At 39.4% G+C, this 22,415-nt stretch overlaps 2 protein-coding genes across 2 annotated transcripts; one reads left to right on the forward strand and one right to left on the reverse strand.

Moving 5' to 3' along the window:
• Positions 1-236: 236 nt before the first annotated feature.
• Positions 237-13,221, reverse strand: LOC109215034 (aspartic proteinase-like protein 2). The gene is made up of 10 exons (XM_019379040.1): positions 12,841-13,221; positions 11,260-11,389; positions 10,877-11,124; positions 7,890-8,114; positions 6,204-6,366; positions 5,997-6,070; positions 5,133-5,220; positions 2,524-2,599; positions 1,403-1,474; positions 237-741 (listed from the first exon to the last, which is right to left on the reverse strand). Exons 1-10 carry the CDS (start codon positions 13,056-13,058, stop codon positions 581-583), a joined length of 1,455 nt encoding a protein of 484 aa, XP_019234585.1. The 5' UTR covers positions 13,059-13,221; the 3' UTR covers positions 237-580.
• A 1,796-nt stretch (positions 13,222-15,017) lies between these two features.
• Positions 15,018-16,568, forward strand: LOC109215033 (fruit-specific protein-like). Its single transcript, XM_019379039.1, has 2 exons — positions 15,018-15,115; positions 16,163-16,568. The coding sequence occupies exons 1-2, from the start codon at positions 15,049-15,051 to the stop codon at positions 16,372-16,374; spliced, it is 279 nt and encodes a 92-aa protein (XP_019234584.1). The 5' UTR covers positions 15,018-15,048; the 3' UTR covers positions 16,375-16,568.
• Positions 16,569-22,415: the final 5,847 nt, after the last annotated feature.

Here is a 22,415-nt window from a genome sequence, read left to right on the forward strand (position 1 = left end):
TGACATGGTATGGGATTTTCTGTAAAATGCAGTAAAACTTGTGTTTGTCACGGCCTAATTTCAAACAACAAATACAACAACGACCCAGTGGAATCCCACAAGTGGGGCCTGGGGAGGATAGTGTGTACGCAGACCTTACCCCTACTCAGGGGTCACGACTCAATTCCATTAAGCATAATGCAGTTTATACCAGAAAAGAATGTTCAAACAACTCAAACTATAAGTAAGATATCATAAGAAGACAACTCAACAACAAAAAGTGTTTAGTTTGTCAAGAAACCTGAGGATCAAAATTAAACTATATATATACAGAGATCTATTTACATTATGCATTTTGTAACGTACAACCCAACTTCATGCAAAAATGGAGTGGTCTAGTAATTGTTCTATAAAACAAACAAAAAGGCACCGTCCCGTGTTCAGTATTTTAGTTTTCCTATCATCAGCCAATCCTGTATGTAAAATATGCACACCCTACTTGACATTCAGTGAATTGCTTTGCTGTGTCAATACTTGAAGAATCCCTTTCAATATTAAACGCTTCCTATCCCGATTTGAGTACCAGGAGCTAATATTCGTGTCAGCTCTGCCCATTAAATAGAGAATGGTGCAGCAGAGCTACTAATAACAAGAAGGTTAGAGCCATTTGAGCAGTCAAACTAGAAGCACCTGACAGAGAGTGAGCACCTACTAAATGTACTGATCCAGTAATTTCATCCTTCAATCCAATGCTCGATGAGCCTGTAATAAACCACGATAAGATTTTGATGAGTTAACATTGAGACTGAACAGTGGAGGCAACAATATAATAGTCTCTCTTTAAACTCAAAATTTCAAGCAACTGACAGCATCATTCAGTTTGTTCATATGTAAAGGAATTAATGATATTACTAGAGATAATGATCTCTGTAGTGGCAGGGGCACTCATCATATTGAAACTGACTTCGAGATATCATGTGTATTCAGGTCAATTGAAAGAGCCAGGTTCTACGTCAAATTTCAATTACATTATCAGATCCAGGAAGCATCATCATCGTAATGTAATGAGACCATTTATACCAGGGACAACCTAGAGAAATGAGGGAAAGTATACTATTACCAACATCCCATTGTCAAAACTCAAAAGGCATGATTATTTTTCTCTTCGCGGTACTTATCATAACATGAACACTTGAGTAGCAAAATTTCCCAAAAACAAAAAGAAGCTAAAAATCCGCAACACTAAAATTGTTTATCTTTTGACCAGCAGATTACTCAATGGATAAACTACCCTGATTGGAGAAAAATTCTTCAGGATGGGCGCAGTCGCTCAAATTCAACAAAAGTTAACACAGAAGAGAAGCATAACATCAAATGCAATATATCAATACATAATTTTAGCTATCAAACTGATACAACTTACAGTTATATTCAGTCCAACCAATAGCCTGCTTCTCAAGATCATACAAGACTAGCTTATTTGAGAGAACCAAATCTGCAAGCACAACCAGAAGTTTACCGCAAATATTATCTTCAAGTTCAAACAGATCCAAGGAGACATAAGAGCATGATTAAAAGAACTCACATGCATTTTTAATCAGATTATCACAGCAATTAACAAAAGAAAATACTGTAAAAGGAATTGAAAGAGAACCTGGTCTGAACCAAAAACCAGGTTTTGTACCACTTTGACTTACACCCAGGGTTAAATGCAGTACACTCAAATGGACAAGGACTACTCCATACAATGTCAAAATACTTATTTCCTGAATCTAATTTGCTTGGCACTCTTTTTTTTTGGTCAGTCTCAAAAAGAAAAATCTTGTTGTAGACCCCACTTGATGCAAAGAAACAATTTGGTACTAAAGGTAGTTTTTGGTTTTTTATGCACATTTAGCTTATGTATCAAAAGTCTCAATTCTTTATTGAATACTATGTCTAGAGAAATACCGCCAAAAATTGGGACGGAAGAAGAATAAATTTGAGATAGCTCCCTTTGCAAAATAGTGCTAGTTTAAGATATCAATAGTTGGCAGGTTTTACAATAGACAGCAGTTTAGATCTCATATGTGGGCATTCTCTTTCCACCAATCTTTTCTGTAACCATGAAGCAAAACAAGTGATATGGCTACAGGTGAATGTCTCCCATTCATTAGTTAGCTAGCGAAATTGATGATGTTGATAATGATGGATGTTTAAAGAGCATGAGTTCCCCAAAACATTGGGATGCTTTATGTTGCAAAATGACATCAACAGTGTGCAAAAAACACAAGCCTAAGTACGTCATCAACGTCCAATTATTAGCCGTTCAACCTAATAGGAGAATGACAGAAATACGTAAGTGAAAGAAAAATACAGAACAAAGGAATTAAAGAAGCAGTCAACAACGGCAACCATAGAAGTACTCCGGAGTTATTACTCCTCTGCAGCCAAACTGAAGGGAAAATTAAACCTAAATATTCCCCAGTTCAAAGGCAATTGAACAATTTGATACTCTTGGCATTTGCAATCAAAACGAAATAAACATAAGTAGGAAAAACACACCTCCAAAAACCGTGAGGTTCCATTTGTCCCGAGATAGACTACCACTATTTTGCCATCCAATGCAAAATAAATCTTCCTAAAAAACGTGCAGAAATCAAATATCCTCTCGTGTTCAAACAAAAATAAATAAGCATGACCAACAATGAAATGAAATGGCAGGTGGAAAGAGGGGCAATTATATAGAAAAGAAACAATCCCACTTTGATTCGCCAAATATTACTACTTTCACCACCCAATTTGATAGGAGATAAAAGGCACAGCAGTAAAAATAGAATCCCTGAAACAGCAATCTCAGCTTTGACTCGGAAGGCGATAGCTTCCAACTTCAGATGACTTGGTGAGTGAAGATTTCTAACTATAAATGCTGAATTCAAAGAAAAACTGGGTGGCAACCAATTTCAATTCAAAAATTACCTCCTGTCATAATAATACAAACTCATTATCTAAACTAAACCAACTCACCGATGTAATGAACATCTCCTGCTAAGTTAGTGTTCATCCAACATAATCATACAGAGCATATAATGTTGCAATTTCAAAATCTTACAATCTATAAAAAGCAAAAGAGAAACTATCTTAAAATGCATTAAGCCAGATATTAAAACAAGATACTCATAAGTACTAAAAGATTCAATAGCTGACATCAGAGAAGGAATACTGCAAAGGGCCAAGAACCTCTCTAAAGACCAAGAAGCTCCATTTGTAAACACTTTGCAAATTTTGAGGTTGAGATTGCAGAAAAAGAGGTTTTAATGAATCATCGAAAAAAAGAAGAGTAAAAACAAGAGATTACATGTCATTATCCCCAAAAAAGAGGAGAATACATGCTTACACCTTAGAAAACATGGGCAACAAACTTTGGCTCTGAACATATGAGGATATAATTTGGTTAAAGGACTTCAAAGCTCGCCCATTTTCTGCTAGTTTGTTGGATATATGCTGCTTCGATGTCCTTCACATTACATTCACAGCATGTCGTCTAGTGGTATATCCTAACCTAAGTTGCTCCGACATGGCAGTTTAGATGCCTCACCTCCGTCGACACGACACTAGTATGGGTGTGGGTATGGGATCCGTACCGGATCCGATCAAACAATTTTGGGTACTTTGACTACGTCGGACAGAAAAATTCGAGACGAGATACAATTTGGTTCCCAAAATCAGAACCAAAACTAGGATAAATTTGAAGAAAATAGCATACTTTATCTAGGAAATTAATCATTTACTTATCTACAACTAGAGAATAAAAAAGAAATCTACACTTTACAAGCTATACGTAAAATTTCTCATAATTTAGAGATATTTTTATTTTTTTGAATTAATTTTAGCCGAATCCCCGCATCCGTATCCGTACTAGGATCCGTATCCCGGAATCTTAGAATTTACATCTCGAAGGATCCCCGTGTCGGACACCCGCACCCGTGTCCAAGCTACTTAGATCATAACCAGAACTACTTTCTTCAAGTAGTGCAGTAATAAGAAGAAACTTTTCTTAAAATCAGGAAAGATGATTGTTTAGTTAAGAAGACGAGCATATATCTATATTTTACTCATCTCTCTTTGACATTTGTTAAGTTCAAGGAGTGAGTTGTTGTCTCCTTACGTCACGAGCTAATTTTTTGGGTTGCTTTAGTCCATATTTGGCCAAAATCATATGCAGCCCTCCAAATGTCCAAACTTGAGCATACGGGGAAGGGGAATTTAAGTGTCCCACATTGTTGAGGGAATATGTTGTTGTCTCCTCATATGATCATGGAGAATTCCTCACCTCACGAGCTAATTTTGCAGATTAAATTAGGTCCAAAGTCCATTTTCTTAAGATTGATTATTGACTTTCTTTTTTGATTGGTGAAGATCATTGTAGCAATAATGATTTGGAGGATGGAAAAATTTCTTAGAGGATGTCAACAGACGACCCCAACAAGCTTGGGCTTGATGCATGTTGTTGTTGTTGTTGTTGTTTTTGTTGTAGTATGTCAGCAGAAGTTTCATATGAACCTATGCTTCAGAGTAATTATTTGCTTTCATTTTCAGTAGTTACATAGGAAAAAGATTGAACCATGGAATCTGCCTAGATTGCTGGGACATCATAAAACTCAAATATGTCCAGATGATAAAAGGGAAGTTGCCACCTATTTCGCAGCTAAGTAACAAATGCACATCTACTGCTTTATAATTATTCAATGCTAAAGAATTGGCAGACTATCCTTCCAACAATTTGTTATGGCCCGACAACTGCTACACTTTTTTTTTGGATACATAAGATCGCAAATTTTATTGATGTAAACTGTAAAAAAGAGAATGCCATTCAAAAGTATATCCAAAAGATTGGGGTCATTACAGGTTGCACAAAATGGTAGAAGCTAAGAAAGTCAATCGCGTCTTGGGCTTCTAACAAATTAGCCAAGGTCATGTTGCACCAAAACCTAAGCAAACACATACGTTTGATTTTAAGCTTTACAATTTTTACATATATAATTACTCGCCAACTCCATTCTAAATAGACAAGACTCCAAAAGTCATAAAATTACTAAGTTAAACCAGGAAAAGGAAAAATTGATACTTTTTTACTGGCTAAAAAGATGATTTGCAAAAGATAAGATACTTACATAGGGGAATAGATACTCATGTGGACGAACTCTTAAAGAAACAGAATTTTCAAAATGAAAATAAACTTGAGGGAATCCATCATCAACACTGCAAGTAGGAAGCAAAAGTTACATTCAAATCAGTTAATCTGAAGGGCTCGGGAATCTGTAATAGACGGAAGAGAAACAATCAAGAACGAAGTGGTACATATAAAGAAAAGGAAATAAAGCAAGAAAAAGAAAATTAAGGATCTGGTTTATTAACATAGTTCATCTCAGCATTGACCACTGGGGTGAATGAGTCCTACATATTAGCAGATTCTTTTCTCTTATCTTTAGTTCCTTTTTCTTTCTTGACTAGTGATGAAACAGTCAAGATGAAATAACTAAATGCCGCAGCAGCTTATATCAAGTGGGTGCATGTTCTACAGATCAATATACAATGAAAAATGATAGCTATTCTAGTACCCCAGAAGTGCTAAAAAAATTCAGGCAAATTATTGGACTACAAATAGATCAGGTTACAAGACTGAAAGGTAGAAGTAAAATTGAACATTGCATCCATTTTCGTCCTATTTCCACTAATTTAGATAATCTATTTGGCATTAACGTAATTATGAAGTGACAGTTCTATCTTGAGATGAAAATGGTAGTCGATATCTTTTTAATCGGATAGAATGGTAAACAATTTCACATCTATATAAATTATATCTCAAAAAGTACAATATAAATGTAAGAGCAGAACAACTCCAAATGCCACTGTTTCTGGATAAACAAGCATGAAGCATGAAGTATCTACCTGTTGAACAAAATACAAAGAATAAAACAAATTCATATCATCTATAGACACAGCAAACAACTAAGTTCCCTCAGCATGCACCATACCTTCCAGAGTAATCAAAGCACGTATACTCATCATGAACTGTACGTAATCTCAGATCAGGTTGCCAGGAGAGTATCTAACAATAATTAAAAGGATACAAATGTTTCAAACTTTTAGATATTAACATCTGAAATTCAAATTCCAACATTTATGATTCATTTAAGAAACTAATTGACCTCCAAAAAGGAGCAAGGGAGATAGCTGGCTACCTTTTTCACTAGTGGCCCATAAATCACCTCAGGAAGATAAGCCAAGGTTGTTCCACTGTCAATTATAACTCCCTTGTTCTCTCCATTTGTAAATACATCAGCAGAAAAGTTTAGAATTTGATAACCAACTTCAACGGCTGTCATATTGACATTGTAGTGTTGCCTAAGTTATTTCAGGATCATGTCAGTATGAAACATTAAACTCTTTTTGATATGCCGAAGTATAGGGCAGAGAATATGTGATGCTGAATTACAAAACAAGACCTGGAAAGACGTGAAATTTTCCGGGAAGACCAGTTGTATGAGAGTTTTTTAATAGATAAGTTATATGATGGATATACAGAGAGATTAACCCAAAAAAAGGTAAAAGTACTGACTATGCTAATAACTGAAGCTATATCAAGTGAGTTCATTTATTGTTATTTGCACGTATAGGAGATTTTGAGATCCATGAAATAGTTCCAGTTAAGAGGGCATTCCTCGGAAGGAACATAGGAACATGGTTCACAATAGAAGAATATTTAATGACGCACAAGAATTATTCGACCACAGCTATAAGTTCTTTTAGTGAAATAGCTCTCTACTCTACTCACACAAGAATTATTCGACCACAATGAATCTACTTGCAGGAATGAAAACATACACAAAGACATATAGCAAAAGCAATTAGGACTACTGCCCCATATTAACTCATCTTTTTGTTGAAGTGTGTGACCATATCATCTAAATTCTTAAGTTGTTAGAGAGTACCATTTATTTCAATAAATATGTTTTCAACGCCTCCTCATGTGCGGACCTGATTATATGTTTTATGGGCCAAGCACGTGAAAATTCTTTTGACAATTGGTTGTAGTGAGACTTGAAAGCAAGACCTCTTGCCTGCCCTAATATCATGTTGAAGCGTGTGACTATCTCATCTAAAAGTTTAGGCTGTTAAATGGAACGTACATTCTTATTTACTTAATTATATCTTCAACAGTAATAAATGTATGAATCAAGCTCATTGTTCACCATACAGATAATTCATGTTTTAAGGGTAAGGTCTGCGAACACACTACCCTCCCCAGACCCCACTTGTAGGATTACACTGGTTTTGTTGTTGTTGTATTCTATCACAGACAGGACCCTCTCTAGAGTAGTTGAAGAGCTAAATTTTACATCCTATAACTCTGTCATTCTGACTCTAAATAGGGAACCAAGACATCAGGACTCAGAGGATAGACAAAAATAAATGACTTAACTAATTATATTTTCCAGTAGAACAGGATGTCTGAGAATAAGCCAGTTCCAGGAAAAGAGTTTTACAAGTCCCTAGATATTACTCAAAATCGATATAAATTATATACTCGGAATCCCTAAATAGAAACTATGATGCAAAATTATGGTAAAATAAGGGCTCCTCTATTTTTCTTCTCTGATGAATAGGAATAAGGAAGGTGTCTCATCAAAGCCCTGAAAGAGAAAGCTAGGTTCTGAAATGAGGCAAATCAATGACAGACATAACTTCAAAATTTAAGTTGAAGACTTAAAAGTAATAAACTAAAAGAATTGGTCTCCTAGGAAAATGCTACTGGCAGACATTGGACCATTTAAAATTGTTTGGTGGTTGAAATATTAAAAGCCAACAAGAAGATATGCATTAAAACTACTAAAATAAATTAGAACCTAGTAGGACAATTCACATACTGGTTTGGTACTAATGCTGTCATGTTTACTTTTGGTTTAACAACGTTCCCAATGGCAAATATACCACCACCATTCACACCATCCAAGCAATGTGCAAACATTTTCTTCACTCTTCCAGATGAAGCCAGCTGAGAAAGCATGGATGTATTTGATTTCCCAAATCCCAGAACCCCATCAAGAGCATCATCTGAGGAAGTTAGATCTTCAGACTGTGTACCCCCACACCTGCGCGTACAAGAGGAAGAACGTCAATAAACTTACCCCAAGAGAAAAAGAGGAGGAAATGCAATAAACGAATTAATAGAAAATGTGTCACCTGATCCCAACCCAATAAAAGCACAATCATGGGGTCCAAATAAGAATGTTCAACAGTTTCAAAACAAAAAGAAGATAACAAGCCCGTGTACAAGAAGTATACCAAAAGGTAGAAAACCTACAAAAAAAGAAATGTGATTTTCTAGAAAGAACACCCAACCTTATATACATAAAGGTACCTCATGGGTGCACCGAAACGCAGATAAAAGGCTATTCCTCAACGGTGCGAAACCAATCTCTACCCCTTCAAAAGCTCTCCTATTTCCCTCTTTCCAAATGACCGACATTAGTGCTAGTGGGGCAAACCCTCCATGACCTCCGTCTTATCCTCCTTTTACCAAAATTCCAACTGAATAACATTTCTTTCACAGTGACTCACTATCACCTAAAGTACACCAAACCATCTCAGAAGTTCCCACCATAAACGAGATATTACCAGACAATGTAGAAGATGGTACGTCTTCACCGGAGCCCATAGACATATAACACCAACTGATGTTGGAAATTTTCCTCTTCCTGAGATTCGTAACTGTCAAGATCGCCCCTCTTGCTGCTAACCAGGTAAAAAAGTGCAAGTTTCTGAACATCTTAGGAATCCAAACCAAAAGGTAAGGCTATGCAAACTTCTTTCAAACCAATAGCTTCTCGCAATAAGACTTTCAGACTAAGCACCACTATTCCTCGACCCGTGCCTCCAAACATTACGGAAATCCTGTAAATTGCTTTGTTTGTGTTTAACCAGGCTTTGGCATTCTGTCACCTCCCAATCTTCCACCTATGTCCCCAAAAGCTTACCCTCCTGCCATTCCCAACCCTTAAAGACACATTACTGTTGAACTCTTCTCACCCCTTGGAATATATTTCTCCATACGCCATATCCAAAAGGCATAGTGACATTTTGGTCCTCTAGCCCCCTTCCATAACCCCATATTTCTCCACTATCACCTCTCTCCATAGAGCATTCTTTTCTATCCCAAGCCTTCTTAAACATTTCCCTAATAAGGCCTTATTGAAAATCCTTAAGTCTTTAACCCCCAAGCCCACCCATCAGTTTGGAGATGTAACAATCTCCCGCCTCACCTATTGGAATGTTCTTGCCCCATCTTAAGAATCTCATAAAAAAAATTCGTTGGACTCTTTACAGCTTTTCTGTGACATTAGCTAGTGCATATAACAGACATGAAATATGTAGGGATGCTTGATAGTGTGCTCTGAATAAACACTTCCTTGCCTCCTGTGGACAAGCATCTTATTTCAAACTTTCAAGTCACTTTTAGACACTCCACAGTACCGGAAAACATTCTGGTTGATCCTTGTTTGAAGCTCCTACAAGCCCATGTAATCATTATGAAGAGCGCCAACCTTAAAATTCAAAACCTGAGCTAGAGACTCAATATTCTCCACCCAGATAATTTAAGTTTGGTCATAGATCCCAAATTTATTTTGAAAAATCTGATTTGGGTGAAGTTTGGTTTGAAGATGAAAATGTGTTTGGACATACGTTTTCAAAACATATTTTCCAACTTTATTTTGGAAAAACATATATATAATTCCCAAGTTTTGGGATTTTGGCCCAAAATCAGCTCAATAGCTGATTTTGGGATTTGGGATTTGGGATTTGGCCAAAATATGGGCAAAATTTATGGCCAAAATGAGTTTTGAAAATAAATCCCAAATTTATTTTGGCAAAACTCATGGCAAAACGGGGATGCCTTCATTGTTTCCAATCTCCGGAAACAATGAAAGCATCTTAAATTATCAGGCAACGTAATGTCATTAGATCTAGGCTGGTGAAATATTTTCTACATTGTTCTAGTGGTGCAGCTCGTTTCACGTGCACTCAGCAATAACTTGGAGAAAGAAGATAAGAAAGCACCCAAATAGAACTTTATCAAGAATGGAGCTGAGAACTGCTACTTAAAAAGAAAAGGTTGAGACGCAGTCATGAAACAGTGAACATAGAGTCAAAAGACTCCAACCAGAGAAGAATAAGTGAGGAACCCTCGCATCACCTAAAGCAACAGATTGACTGTTTTTCAAGACACTGTCACATAGACTGCATTTAGTTCACATAGGGAGAGAGGGACTATTTGATTCACTTCCCCGAGTATCCCCTAGCAATCCTCTCTTCATCTCCTCTAGAGAAACACTTATGTTATTTGGTAAAATTAGGAGACAATTAAATAAGATTCCTGTGTTTCTGCTTTTAGAGAATTAAAAAAGTGAATCAAGAGATGAAATCAAGAAAAGAGAATGTGGAGAAATGTGCAATCAAAGAACTCTCTCTCCTACTTCTTAGGCTAAACCAGGAAACTGACATTTCTCTCTTTTACTTCCCCTCTTTCTTATCCCCTGCAGCCCCACTAGAAATATCTCGAGATTCCTGGAAGGCTGAAAAAAGTAAAGTTTGAATTTACTTCTGCTCTGAAAAGAAGGAAAATAAAGCCAAATCAAGATCAAATTGTGAATAATTCTAGAATATAGAAGACAATACGGGCATCAATAAGAAAAACTGAAAACGGAATACGACGGACTCCTAAGATGATACCATGTTCTTCCTAGGACTTCCCCTTCAACTACCTAGACATCAAGTTTCATTTGAGAATTATATGATTTCAACAAGCTATTGACGAATTTTCTTGTTCTCAGAGTACATCCAACATATATCTTACCCAAAAATTACACTTCCATTTGATGATTTAGTTTGGAGATCACCGGAAACCTGGTCATATTGAACAATGTCCTCCACAAAGTAGCCCAAACTATAGCTTCCATCTCCATAAGTTTCACTAAAAAAACATGACGTGTTACCGTAGCATCCTGATACTGAACCCTTATTGACATCCTTGCAATACTGGTGTCCACAAGAAACTAATTTACCAGAGAGAGAATCCTTTCGATTGTAGAATGCTAGCTCCAGCTGCCCAAAAAACACATTTAGATTAGAAGGGAGGAAGAGAGCATGACAGATATCTTTTCTTTTACTTTTTTTCTGGGAGCAAGCATATACAGAGAGCTGAATAAGGATATACAATCAAAAACATAAGAAACGTACACCATGATATCCTCTTCTGGGGCATTGATCACATCCGATGCAGTTAACCCACATTATGTCGCTTCCCGTATCCACTTGCACATAATAAGCATTTGATGGTGTTCCAATCCCAATCTTGGCATAGTAAAGCCTATAATACATTAAAAATCAGACTAAAATTATATGGCAGGCCTAAAATGACCCAATATGGTAAAACAGTAAGGGTTTTCCAGAGAATTTTGTTATGTAAAATATTTGGTATGCGTCAAACTGAAACTTGCACAAAAAATACATGGATCATTCTTCAATTTATTCAAGAACCAATTTCGTTAGCCTTAGCACTGAAATACTATTATTCAACCATGGACTTCTATACCTGCACAAGATTATTCGATATCACCCATCTTCTTCAAAATTAATATCACTACATGACAAGACTTTTTCCAAACATTTACATACTTATGAATTAAATCATCCAATAACTTCCAGGATATTCCGTGAAGTCAACAAGAAATTCAAAATGCAAAGCACTAATCAAGTATCTATTAACATATTTAAGAAAAACTTTTCATGCATTAAAAAAAACACACATATGCCTATCATATCATTACTAGGGAAACATATATTCTCCGGTAGTTGGCCCTTCGGTAAGATGACGAGCTACCATAAACTAAAGCATGTAGCTTTTCCACTATATGCTCAAGCAGCTACACTTCAGCATTAGAGTAAGGTACAACTTAATTCACACGCAAGCAAAACCACCATCAAGTAAGTGCCGACTTAACACAATTCACTAATTGAATTACGAATTATGTTCCCCTCTTCCAAAAACGATACAATAGGTCACTAAAGATTTGGAATGCTAAATTCAGTGATCCAAACTATTATTCTTCTTTTTCTTTTTCTTTTCTTGGATGACGGTGACGTCTGGGCCAGCTTGTGAGCACCTTGACTTTTCTACCAGGCAAATATTACCTCCCACCAAGACTTAGGCAGATAGGAAGGAATCACCTAGTTTTTATTTTGTCTCCGCGTGTCTCTTACACCACACCCTTGGGCACAACTATTATCCTTCTGTTTTACAAAAGACTAGCAAGTTTTGCCACTAAACTCAACTCAACTTTAGAAAAAACCTTAAGTTAATATTTCTTTTCCCTCTGTAATTCAAAGTAGCTTATCTGGGCAAATTAACTACTATGAATTAGGTAGAAACTCGCACACCCGATCCTATTCCCACAAACCAAAACAATCAATTTATGAGTTTTAAGTTTTGTGCACTGACGGTATAAGAATTATTTACACAATCAGGCCACTTGGAAGGTAATTGCAGGTAACTTTAATCATTAAGCATTCATTGATAGCCTATAATAAATGGCAAACAACTAACTATAACAGGTTAAATTACACTGATGGTGAAAATATTGTTCGCACTGTACGGAAAAAACAGTACTAGCAGTAAAGTCCAAAGTACAACACATCAAACTAACAGACTAGACTATATATGTGTAACAGGTATAAATAACATGCACTAAAGTACAAGTATATAAGCCTGAAGTACACACTCAATACAAAAATTACGGGTATGGGGAAAAAAAGGCAGACCCGACGGAATCAGGACGACCGGTGCCGCCGATAGGAAGGTCGACGCCGGCGAGAAGTCTGAGATGGCGCTTATCATCATGGGCTTTTAGGGCACTGAGAGTCCGTTCAGAACCACTAAATTTGTAATTCACTTTAATTACCCCTTCAATTCCTCCACTTGCCCTTCCAACTATAATCAAAAGGAACAAAAACGTGTAACCCAGTTCGAATTTCACCATTGTTGAATTCACTAAGAAAAAAAACGGAGAGTGGAATTGAATTTTTAGGAATTGGGAGGAATATTATTAAAAACCTGAGAAAGGTGTTTGAGTTTAGGGAGGAGGGGGGGGGGGGGAGGTTGTTGACTGTTGACCTCTGAGGGTGGAGGTCAGTCTTCTATTGGTTGTTTTCGAAATGAACTTTTGGTGCTAAAGCCGAAAGAGAAGCATAATTGCAATAGTTGTAATCGCATTTGTTCGCATTCTCAATGGATGAATGGTGCGATTTATAAATCGTGCTCTCCAATTGCGATTTATATATCGCACTTCGATTACAAGTTATTAGTAGCATTTCTGAATATCGATTAATAAGTCACATTCCTGGATTGCGATTATAAGTCACATTCCTGGATTGCGATTATAAGTCACATTCTCCATTTATAAATCGCTTTCTACCATACTATACCTCGGCTTCAAACAATTTGTTTTAACCATGTTAATAGTTCCACATTATTGGTAAATAGAGAATCAAAATTGATTTACCAATGAATCACATTGTTCAAATGTGGGTATGTGCCGCATTCCTCAAAAGCAATGTATAAGTCGTAGACTCGCAACATTCCTCAACATATCGATGTATAAATCACATTCTCCTATTGCAATTTATAAGTCGTTCTTGTATACGTTATAAGTCTTCAAATGAGATCTATAATTTGTATTGCTATGCGGTTTATAGTATTGCTCAAATAAATCGGTTCCTCAAATACGCTTATAAGTTTCTGAAATATCATTATTAATTATATTTTCCAATATGCTTATCTCTTACACTAGTCGTTACGTCAATTAACTTATAATGCATGTATATTTCATATCTTTGTTTTACCATGCTAGTAGAATGTTTTCAGTCAAAATTGCAAATTTTCAACTATTGTTTGGTTCAAAACACATCTTCCAGTTTCATTATTCCCTAAAAATTGAAAAACATACAAGTGAGGACAGTATGCAATTGTTGTTGTTGCCTCAATCTGCTCCAAGAACCCATGGAAATGTACAGAGTATCTCAATTAATCCTGAAAGTTATTTAATTTATACACCCAAGTACTATTTTCGGTTCGTATCATTTGTCGTTTTCTTGAGCTAAATATATTCAAAATATTCTTTTTAAAAAAAGGGAAGAAATATTTCAATATGATACATTTGCAATGATATAACTTTCACTTATTATTAGTGAGAGAAGTCATTTTATCATATTTTAATGAGAAACGATTTTAAGATATGTTGATGACACAGACAACTTAAAGAGCTCATCTGTGCCTTCTAATATAAGAGAAAATAAAATGTTAAAATTACAATTATAAACTTTTCATAAAGGACAAGACGTCATAGTTCTTTTATAAAAAAAAAAAAAGTGAGCCACCTAACGGATTGCTACTTCCTATTCAGAAATTGAAAATAAAAGGAGTAAATATCTTTAACGGAAATCAATTGTAATACATGATTATAAAAGAGACTTGTTTTCTTTACCGTACCGGATACCCAATGTTTATACCAAATTATATCAACTTACATGGTTAAATGATTTAATAGGGTGAGGATATGAATTAATTAATCATGATTAAATTATAATAGTTTATTAGCAAACATATGTCATATATTTATTTCGATGATGTAAACAACCTGTGCAAGTAATTTTTACTACACTTAACAATCTTCCTATTATTAAGAGAGAATATCTTTTGTTAGTATTGTTTGGTGTAAATATACTATATGTTAAGTTTTTATCTTTTATTTGCTAATGAGCCTGCGGTAGGTGAGGTTAATAGAAATTATTCACAATTCACAACTCGTGTATACACACAATTCAATTTGCAATCAGCATAAAGAATTAATAAATATTAGAAAAAATATAACATAATGTAAATGTGATACATGTTTATTAATAGTTCATTTCAGAATATTGTTTATAAATAGAGTCCTACCTATAATTAAGTTAATTTAAGAAAGTTTCAACATGGCTGTGGGATTGTCATTGCTAAAATATATTGTCTTCTTCACCACTATCTTCATGGCGATGACAGGTTATATTTCCAACTTTTTCGATTACTTTAACTTTTGTTTTGTTAATTAAGTAGTTTTTGTGGATAAACACAATTAGCACCCAATACCATTTTTTTTTCACCTCTCAAGTCGACAGGGTCGAAGCTACATGTATTGAAGGGGGGTGAAATTAAAAAATAATCAGATTTTAAGTGGTAATTGAAAAATAGTCACAGTCTCAAAAGTAATTAAAATTTAATCATTTTTATGTAAAAATAAATCTGAACGAAAACACTAAAATCCGAAAAATATTCCAGCATAATATACTAGAGTTCGAATTTTTTACATGTGAACTTCTAACATAATATACTGGAGTTCCAGCATAATATACTGGTCCAGCATAATATGCTGGAAGTTCATACACAGGTGCTCCAATCTCCAATATATTATGCTGGAACTTTCCTTGTTGCAGCAAAATAGTGGGTATTTTTCAATGACTTTGCAAACGCTGGTTATTTTTCAATTACCAGTCTGAAAACTGGCTAGCCGGTGCTATCTTCACTGTATTAAAGGGTGGTCAAATTGACCAGCCTTTGTCGAAAAATTACACTGCATACATAGGTGAAATATTAGGTTTTAAAGGTATATAACATATGCTGAACACCCTTTATCGAAGAATTTTTTTTACGTCTTTCAAGTTTAAACACCCTTGAGGAAATTCTGGCTTCGCCACTACAAGTGAATGATACATATTGTCCACTTTGACTTAACAAAGACGACTTCATGAATTTGGCCCTTGGGCTATGGTAGATTGAGCTCAAAAGGTCATGTACCAAGTGAACTTATGCTCTTTCTTAAACAAGACTTTACTTTTCACTCTGTTTTCAATATTGAATTTGCCTAATGTTAATTATATGCACACCTTTAAAAGCTTATCATCTTTTTTTTTTTTTTTTTTTAAATCTATAGTGTTTTTACACTTCCCCTCCGGCATGACTCAAACTCAGAACCTAACGGTTGTGGATAGAGGTGCTTTTACCAACTGAGCAAGCCTCACTTGTGACAATATTTGTTTACGTATCTTTCAGGCCTGCCAGTGATGGCGTTACGAGATTTGCCTCAAGATGAACTGATGATGAAAATTAAATTACTTCCACTTACAGATTTCATAACTTGTGACAGAAATTGTGTTACTAGCAGTGATTGTTCTGATGGTTGGATCTGTAAATCATGCAAATATGTTCCAGTTGTTATACCACCTCAAATACCTTATCCTTATGAGTGGCGATGCAATGCCTAAAAATATTATCTTAATTATGAATTATTATGGAATTCAAGAGTGAATAATGTTAGTTGATGCTACATCTATAAAATACTTTTGAGTGCATTTGAATTAAGTTTTTCGTATGTAATGTTTGTTTTTCTTTTGAACTATGTGTAATATGAATAAATGGAGGAGAAAAATCATGAGATTATTTTCATTCCAACTTTAAATACTAGCACTACGTCTTGTTTTTTTGGTTTCCCATCCAGTATTCGGTATCCGTATTCGGGTCCGACTAAATTAGGAATTCGCGCCGGGAAGTCCCGCATTGGGGAGTAAAGCGCTCCCTAACAAAGGCGACTCCATCCAGGGCTCGAACCCGATACTTATGGTCAAGGATGAAGGAGTACTTACCACTCCACCATAATACTTGTTGGTACTATGTCTTGTTGTTGCCGTAGCTAGTTCTATGTATGCACATATAATCGATAAATTTAATTTTTTTACTTACTTAATAGATTTCTTAAAACAAATATAAAATATAGTTTAAACTACCGGGATCGGATAAAGGAATTCACGAAAAGAAAAGATCACATATTGATGAGGATCTTATTAGGTCTTTAATAATATTTCCTATTATACCAAGAGTTGGTTTTCATGTTGGATTGAGCTTAAATTACCGGAATTAAGCCCAAAAAACGCAACGAAAATGTTTGTTCAAAAAATGTTACACATCTTACGAGTACAAAACAATATAAATAAATCCCGGGATAATCATAGCAAATCGTAATAATCCGTTGGACCAGATGAAAGAAACTAAAATAAGAACTCAGAATTAGGGGGAGAAGCATTAGAAACCTTTATTGATAATATTTGTTTGGTCTGCCTCTCCATGAAGAGGTTTAGAGCTTTACAATGGTGTTTTCTCTTCCCATAAGAGGGGTATCTTTTTTTTTTTTTTTTCTCTCTTCTCACTAGTGGTGAAGAAGCAGCCCCCCCCCCCCCATTCTAGGGCTTCTGCTCTTAGTATTTATAGATGTGAGCTTTGTGAGCTGGCAATAAATGGCCGTGGCCACGCTGAAGTTCCGTCCCCATGGGGGAATGACTGGGTCGTACCCTCGTAGATTAAATTGGACAAGAGTCGAGTCCTGTTATGAATAAGTGGCCATACCACTTATTAATTATGTCTTAGCTCAAGACGAGATTAACTCCGTTAATTATCGTGGGGTCGGGTTTTGACCCATACAGTTAGTCCCTCCGCTTATTGAGGTGGGGCCTTGGCCGAGCTCGATGAGCGGACTTCATCGATTGTGATTTGAAAACAACTCGAATAAGGGGGTCGACTTATTGGCGGCGGTGGCCTTAGCCGTTTACACGTTGGAGCTGGCCGTAGCCTTTCGTACATTAAAGATGGTCGTAGCCTTTCATATGTTAAGGTTGGCCGTAGCCTTTCATACATCGAAGATGGCTGTAGCCTTTCGTATATTGGAGATGGCCGTGGGGAATGAGTATGCGCCGGGTACGTATTTGGTCAAGTCCAAAATTTTAACGGCGTACGGCTCATTCTTTCAGTGTTCGCAGGTAGTGGCAATTGTTCCGACGGCGGTATGCTGGCGGATGGCTGAGAAGCCGCTTTGCGGAGCTCGTCATAATGACGATTGCTACGACAGAATCGAACCGTTTTACGGTTGGTCGTGCAGTTAATGATGGCTACTGGGTTTCGCAAAAGCCATTTATGTTGCCTATAAAGGTGGGTTGAGGCATTCATTTCTCATATCTTCATTGTTCATCTGAGAGAGAAATTCTGAGGAAACTTTTTCGTTTCGCTAATTCATCTTCTCTTTTCTTACCTTTGATTGTGACAACATTTGTCTTCAGCAGATCAACAATGGCAGTCAGTTCTTCCCCCGGTGCTCCTCCGGTAGATTTTCCGGTAGTTGAAGGGCCATCTCCGGCAATGGGAGGTGCGGAACAGATGGAGTCCGGCGAAATTCCGTCGGTTGACGAGGTGGTTCCTCGGCCCGGAGGTCTGGCGATTGATTTCACCGTTGATGGTGGAGAGGAACCGGTGGATGAAGCCCCGTTGATGGGGGAGATCGGGATGGCCCGATTGCGGGAACAGGGGGTCGTTCCTACCCATGCAGACATCGTTCTTGCTAGAAGCGAGGAGAGGGTCCACACCGACCGCAGGGGATACTGCATTTTTTACGCCTACCCTTTCAGGTTGGGGTTCAAGATCCCGCTCCCAATGCTGGTGGTGGATTTCTGCCGTTATTACGGGGTGTGCCCGGGTCAGCTCACTCCTTCCCTCTACAAATTGTTGGCGATGTTCATCAAGTACGCGGAATTGGCCCGTAGGGAGGTCACGCTGCAGCATGTGCTGAGTCTCTACGCTCCCCAGAGAGTCCGCGGCACCATGATTCGGGCGTGCCCTCGTGGGTCGAGGGGCCTGGTCATGAGATTGGATGACGAGGTCGACCCTCGCCCTTTCGAGCACTTCTTTTACATCAGGACCAAGCACCTGGTGGCGGATGCTACTGGGTTCCCAGAGGCTTGGAACCATGCACGTAAGTTCTTTAGTGGTTGAATTCCTTTTTCTTTCTCTCTTTATGGTTTGTGATCATGGGCGTTAACTCGTGTCTTTTTTGTAGCCGACAGGTCGCCGCCGCCCCCATTGTCTTGGATACGTGAGTGGGTCGAGGTCGTACTCCCCCATACGAGGGGGATACGTACGTGGGCGTCTTTCTGGGAGAGGCATGGCCGTAGGGCCGCGGCAGGTAAAAAATTGATCTCTTCTTCTGTTCCGCTTTGTTTCAGCTCTATTCATTAACCTTGTTTTCTTGTGATTAGGCAGTTGCTCGGCTTACTGCAGCGCCGGTGTCGCGCTCAACACCGAGGGCGGCATCAGTCGAGTCTTCAGCGATTTCTTCTCCATCACGGACCCTACTTCGGGACGAGGAGCCATCGGGGGTTGTGCGCCCTAGAGCAGAGTCGTCATCAGATGGGGAGGAGGAGAGGCCGTTGATAAGGCGTAGGGTCGCGTTCGCGCCGGCTCCTCCTGTGGTAATTAATTTGGACTCCCCGTCGGCGGACGCGGAGAGGAGTGCTGCTGCGGCGCCTGCCCCTGAGGGCGGACAAACAATGGGGGTTGCCCCGGTTGGCTTAGGCCGTGATGATACAGTCGCTTCGGCGGCTCAATTGGTGGTTCCAGTCGCTGAGACGGGAGGTAGTTCCTCAGCGGCTGCTAATGTGGGTGAGGATGAGTCTGAGTCCGACTTGGATCCCGACGACGTTCGTATGTTCCAGGAAGGCTCCACCAACTCAGCGGTGCGCGCAGAGGGGCGATCTCGCTTTATCGAGGTTCCCACGGAATTGAACTTATTGCTCCAAGGTGAAAACTTGGTGCCGCAGTTCGAGCCGCTATGCTCGGAGGCCGAGCATGCGTCACTGAGGGGCGTTACGGATGTCGGGCTGATGAATGAAGTAGCCGTGATGGGCTTGAGGGTATGTACTGTTACGTCGGTTCGCTTCTTCTTTGCCTTAGGTTTATTCTTTTATTCTGATCGTTGTCTTTGCTTTGCAGTCTTATCTGTTGGAGGTGGAGAGCATCCGTCGAGCCCAGGTCCGCTCGGGGATATGTATGCGGGCGCTGGAGAAGTATCGCCGCTACTGAGATCAGTGCCGAGAGTTGCGAGAGCGCTTGAGGAATGATCCTCGTAGCTGGGCCTTGGTCGAAGAGCTTGCGAGATGGGAGGTTCAGATGCAGCAAGCACTTGACAGGACGAGTGCTTTCGAGGAGCAGCTCCGCCGAAAGGATGAGGAGCTCGAGGCGGTAAAGAGGGCTGCAGCTGAGTGCGAGCTCCGGGGCCAGGCGAAGGCGGCGGAGGTCACTGCGGCATGGAGCGGGAAAGTGACCGCGTTGGAGGATGAAGTCGCGGCATTGAAGCTTCAAGTGAGGGATGCCTCGTCGAGGGCCGGGGCGTTGAAGGAAGCTATCCGCGTGCACGAATCCCAACGGATGTTGGAAAGGGATGTTGCAACCTTTAGAGAAGCAAGTCTCGAGGAGCGGATTGGTGTTTTTGAGCAGGACGCCCAGGTTATGGCGGACCGAATCACAGCCTTGGAAGAAGAGAATCAGCGGCTACGGGATCAAGCCGCTTCTTCCAGCCAGGCTCGAGAACTTTGGGTCTTTGCCGAGGCCCAACGTGATGTATATAGGAGTTTGTGGGAGGCTGGCGTCGTGACCGAAGCTGCTTTCGAGGGGGCGCGTCAGAAGGCTCGTGAGGCCCGTGCCGACTGCGGTTTTGACGCGGCAACGCCTGAGGCTGACGCTGGTGCAGACGTGGCGCAGACGGCACCGAGTAAAAAGGATACTCATTTTTTCTTGTCTTGTTCGCCGCTTGGCGTTTAGTTGTTTCTTGTTTTGTTTTTTTTTATTTCTTGTATTGATCGGCCTTGGCTTGGTGTAAGCGGGGATGACCCGCAATTTGACTTTGTAAATATATAAATTTTCTTTTCTATTGCCTGCCTTGTGCTGTTTTGTGTTATTGTTTTTCTTTCGTTCTTTAGCGTTTTTGTTGCTCTTTATGTTGAACGTCGGCGTTGACGGCCCTAGTCGAATTTAGATCGACGACTTTAGTCGTGATAGAATCGACGGCCTTAGCGATGAAGGCAACTTCGACTGTCGTCGGGTCGTTTACCCACCGCAGTCAAACCTAGGTCGACCGTTGGCGGCGATGGCCTTAGCCATAATATAGTTGATGGCCTTGCTTTTTCAACTCGGTGCGGGCGAGTCTTAGCCGTTATTTGGCGATAGCGGCGCTTAGCCTTAGTCCCAGTTCGGACGCGGTCGAACTACCGGTCGTGATAGTAAAAAACGCGGCCTCGTAGTTTGACCGGGGCCGAACTTTGTGGCACGAATCTTAATACGAGTTGGGAGAACTTACTTGAATGGCGAGGGTGTTTATCCTGCGCTTTGATTTGTTGGAGGTCGGGCTTTGCTTTCACAGGTGAAGGCGTTTGGCCCGAGTCTCGGTTCAACTGTGGTTGAACTTGCTAAAGTTGAGGACGAAGGCGTCCACCCTTGTAGTTCGAGCGAGGTCGAGCTCTTGGATTTAATGACGCAGGCACATAGCCTGAGTCCCAGTTCGACTGTTGTTGCACTTTGTTAAATTTAGTGGCGAAGGCGCGTAGCCTGTCTTGGTTCAACCGTAATTGAACTCTTTGTGAAGGCGCACAGCCTGACTTGGTTCAACCGTAGTTGAACTTGTTTGTGAAGGCGCATAGCCTGATTTGGTTCAACTGTAGTTGGATTTGTTGATGAAGGCGCGTAGCCTGAGTCCCGGTTCAACCGTAGTTGAACTTGTTTGTGAAGGCGCATAGCCTGACTTGGTTCAACCGTAGTTGAATTTGTTGGCGAAGGCACGTAGCCTGAGTCCTGGTTCAACCGTAGTTGAACTCGTTTGTGAAGGCGCATAGCCTGATTTGGTTCAACCGTAGTTGGATTTGTTGATGAAGGCGCGTAGCCTGAGTCCCGGTTCAACCGTAGTTGAACTTGTTTGTGAAGGCGCATAGCCTGACTTGGTTCAACTGTAGTTGAATTTGTTGGCGAAGGCGCGTAGCCTGAGTCCCGGTTCAACCGTAATTGAACTTTTTTGTGAAGGCGCATAGCCTGTCTTGGTTCAACCGTAGTTGAATTTGTTGGCGAAGGCACGTAGCCTGTCTTGGTTCAACTGTGGTTGAACTTGTTGGCAAAGGCACGTAGCCTGTATTTACTGGCGGAGGCGCATAGCCTGAGTTCCGGTTCAACTGCTGTTGAACTTTGTCGATCTTGATGACGAAGGCACAGAGCCTGAATCCTATATGGTGGGTATCGAGTGCTGGGACTCGTTTTGGATTCGAGACCTTGAGCGGCTTATCCATTGTCTTCCCAACCAGGGTATAGAGGCTGTCTTGAGGCGAATCTCAGCTCGAGATATCTCCGTGCCGGTTTCCGACCGGAGCTCGTATGCCTTACAGAGACCTCCCCTTAGGAAAGGAGGGCGCCCCTTCTTCTTGCTTGCACTATCTGAGATTGG

Source organism: Nicotiana attenuata, unplaced genomic scaffold, assembly GCF_001879085.1.
Source record: "Nicotiana attenuata strain UT unplaced genomic scaffold, NIATTr2, whole genome shotgun sequence".
Taxonomy (NCBI): Eukaryota; Viridiplantae; Streptophyta; class Magnoliopsida; order Solanales; family Solanaceae; genus Nicotiana; species Nicotiana attenuata.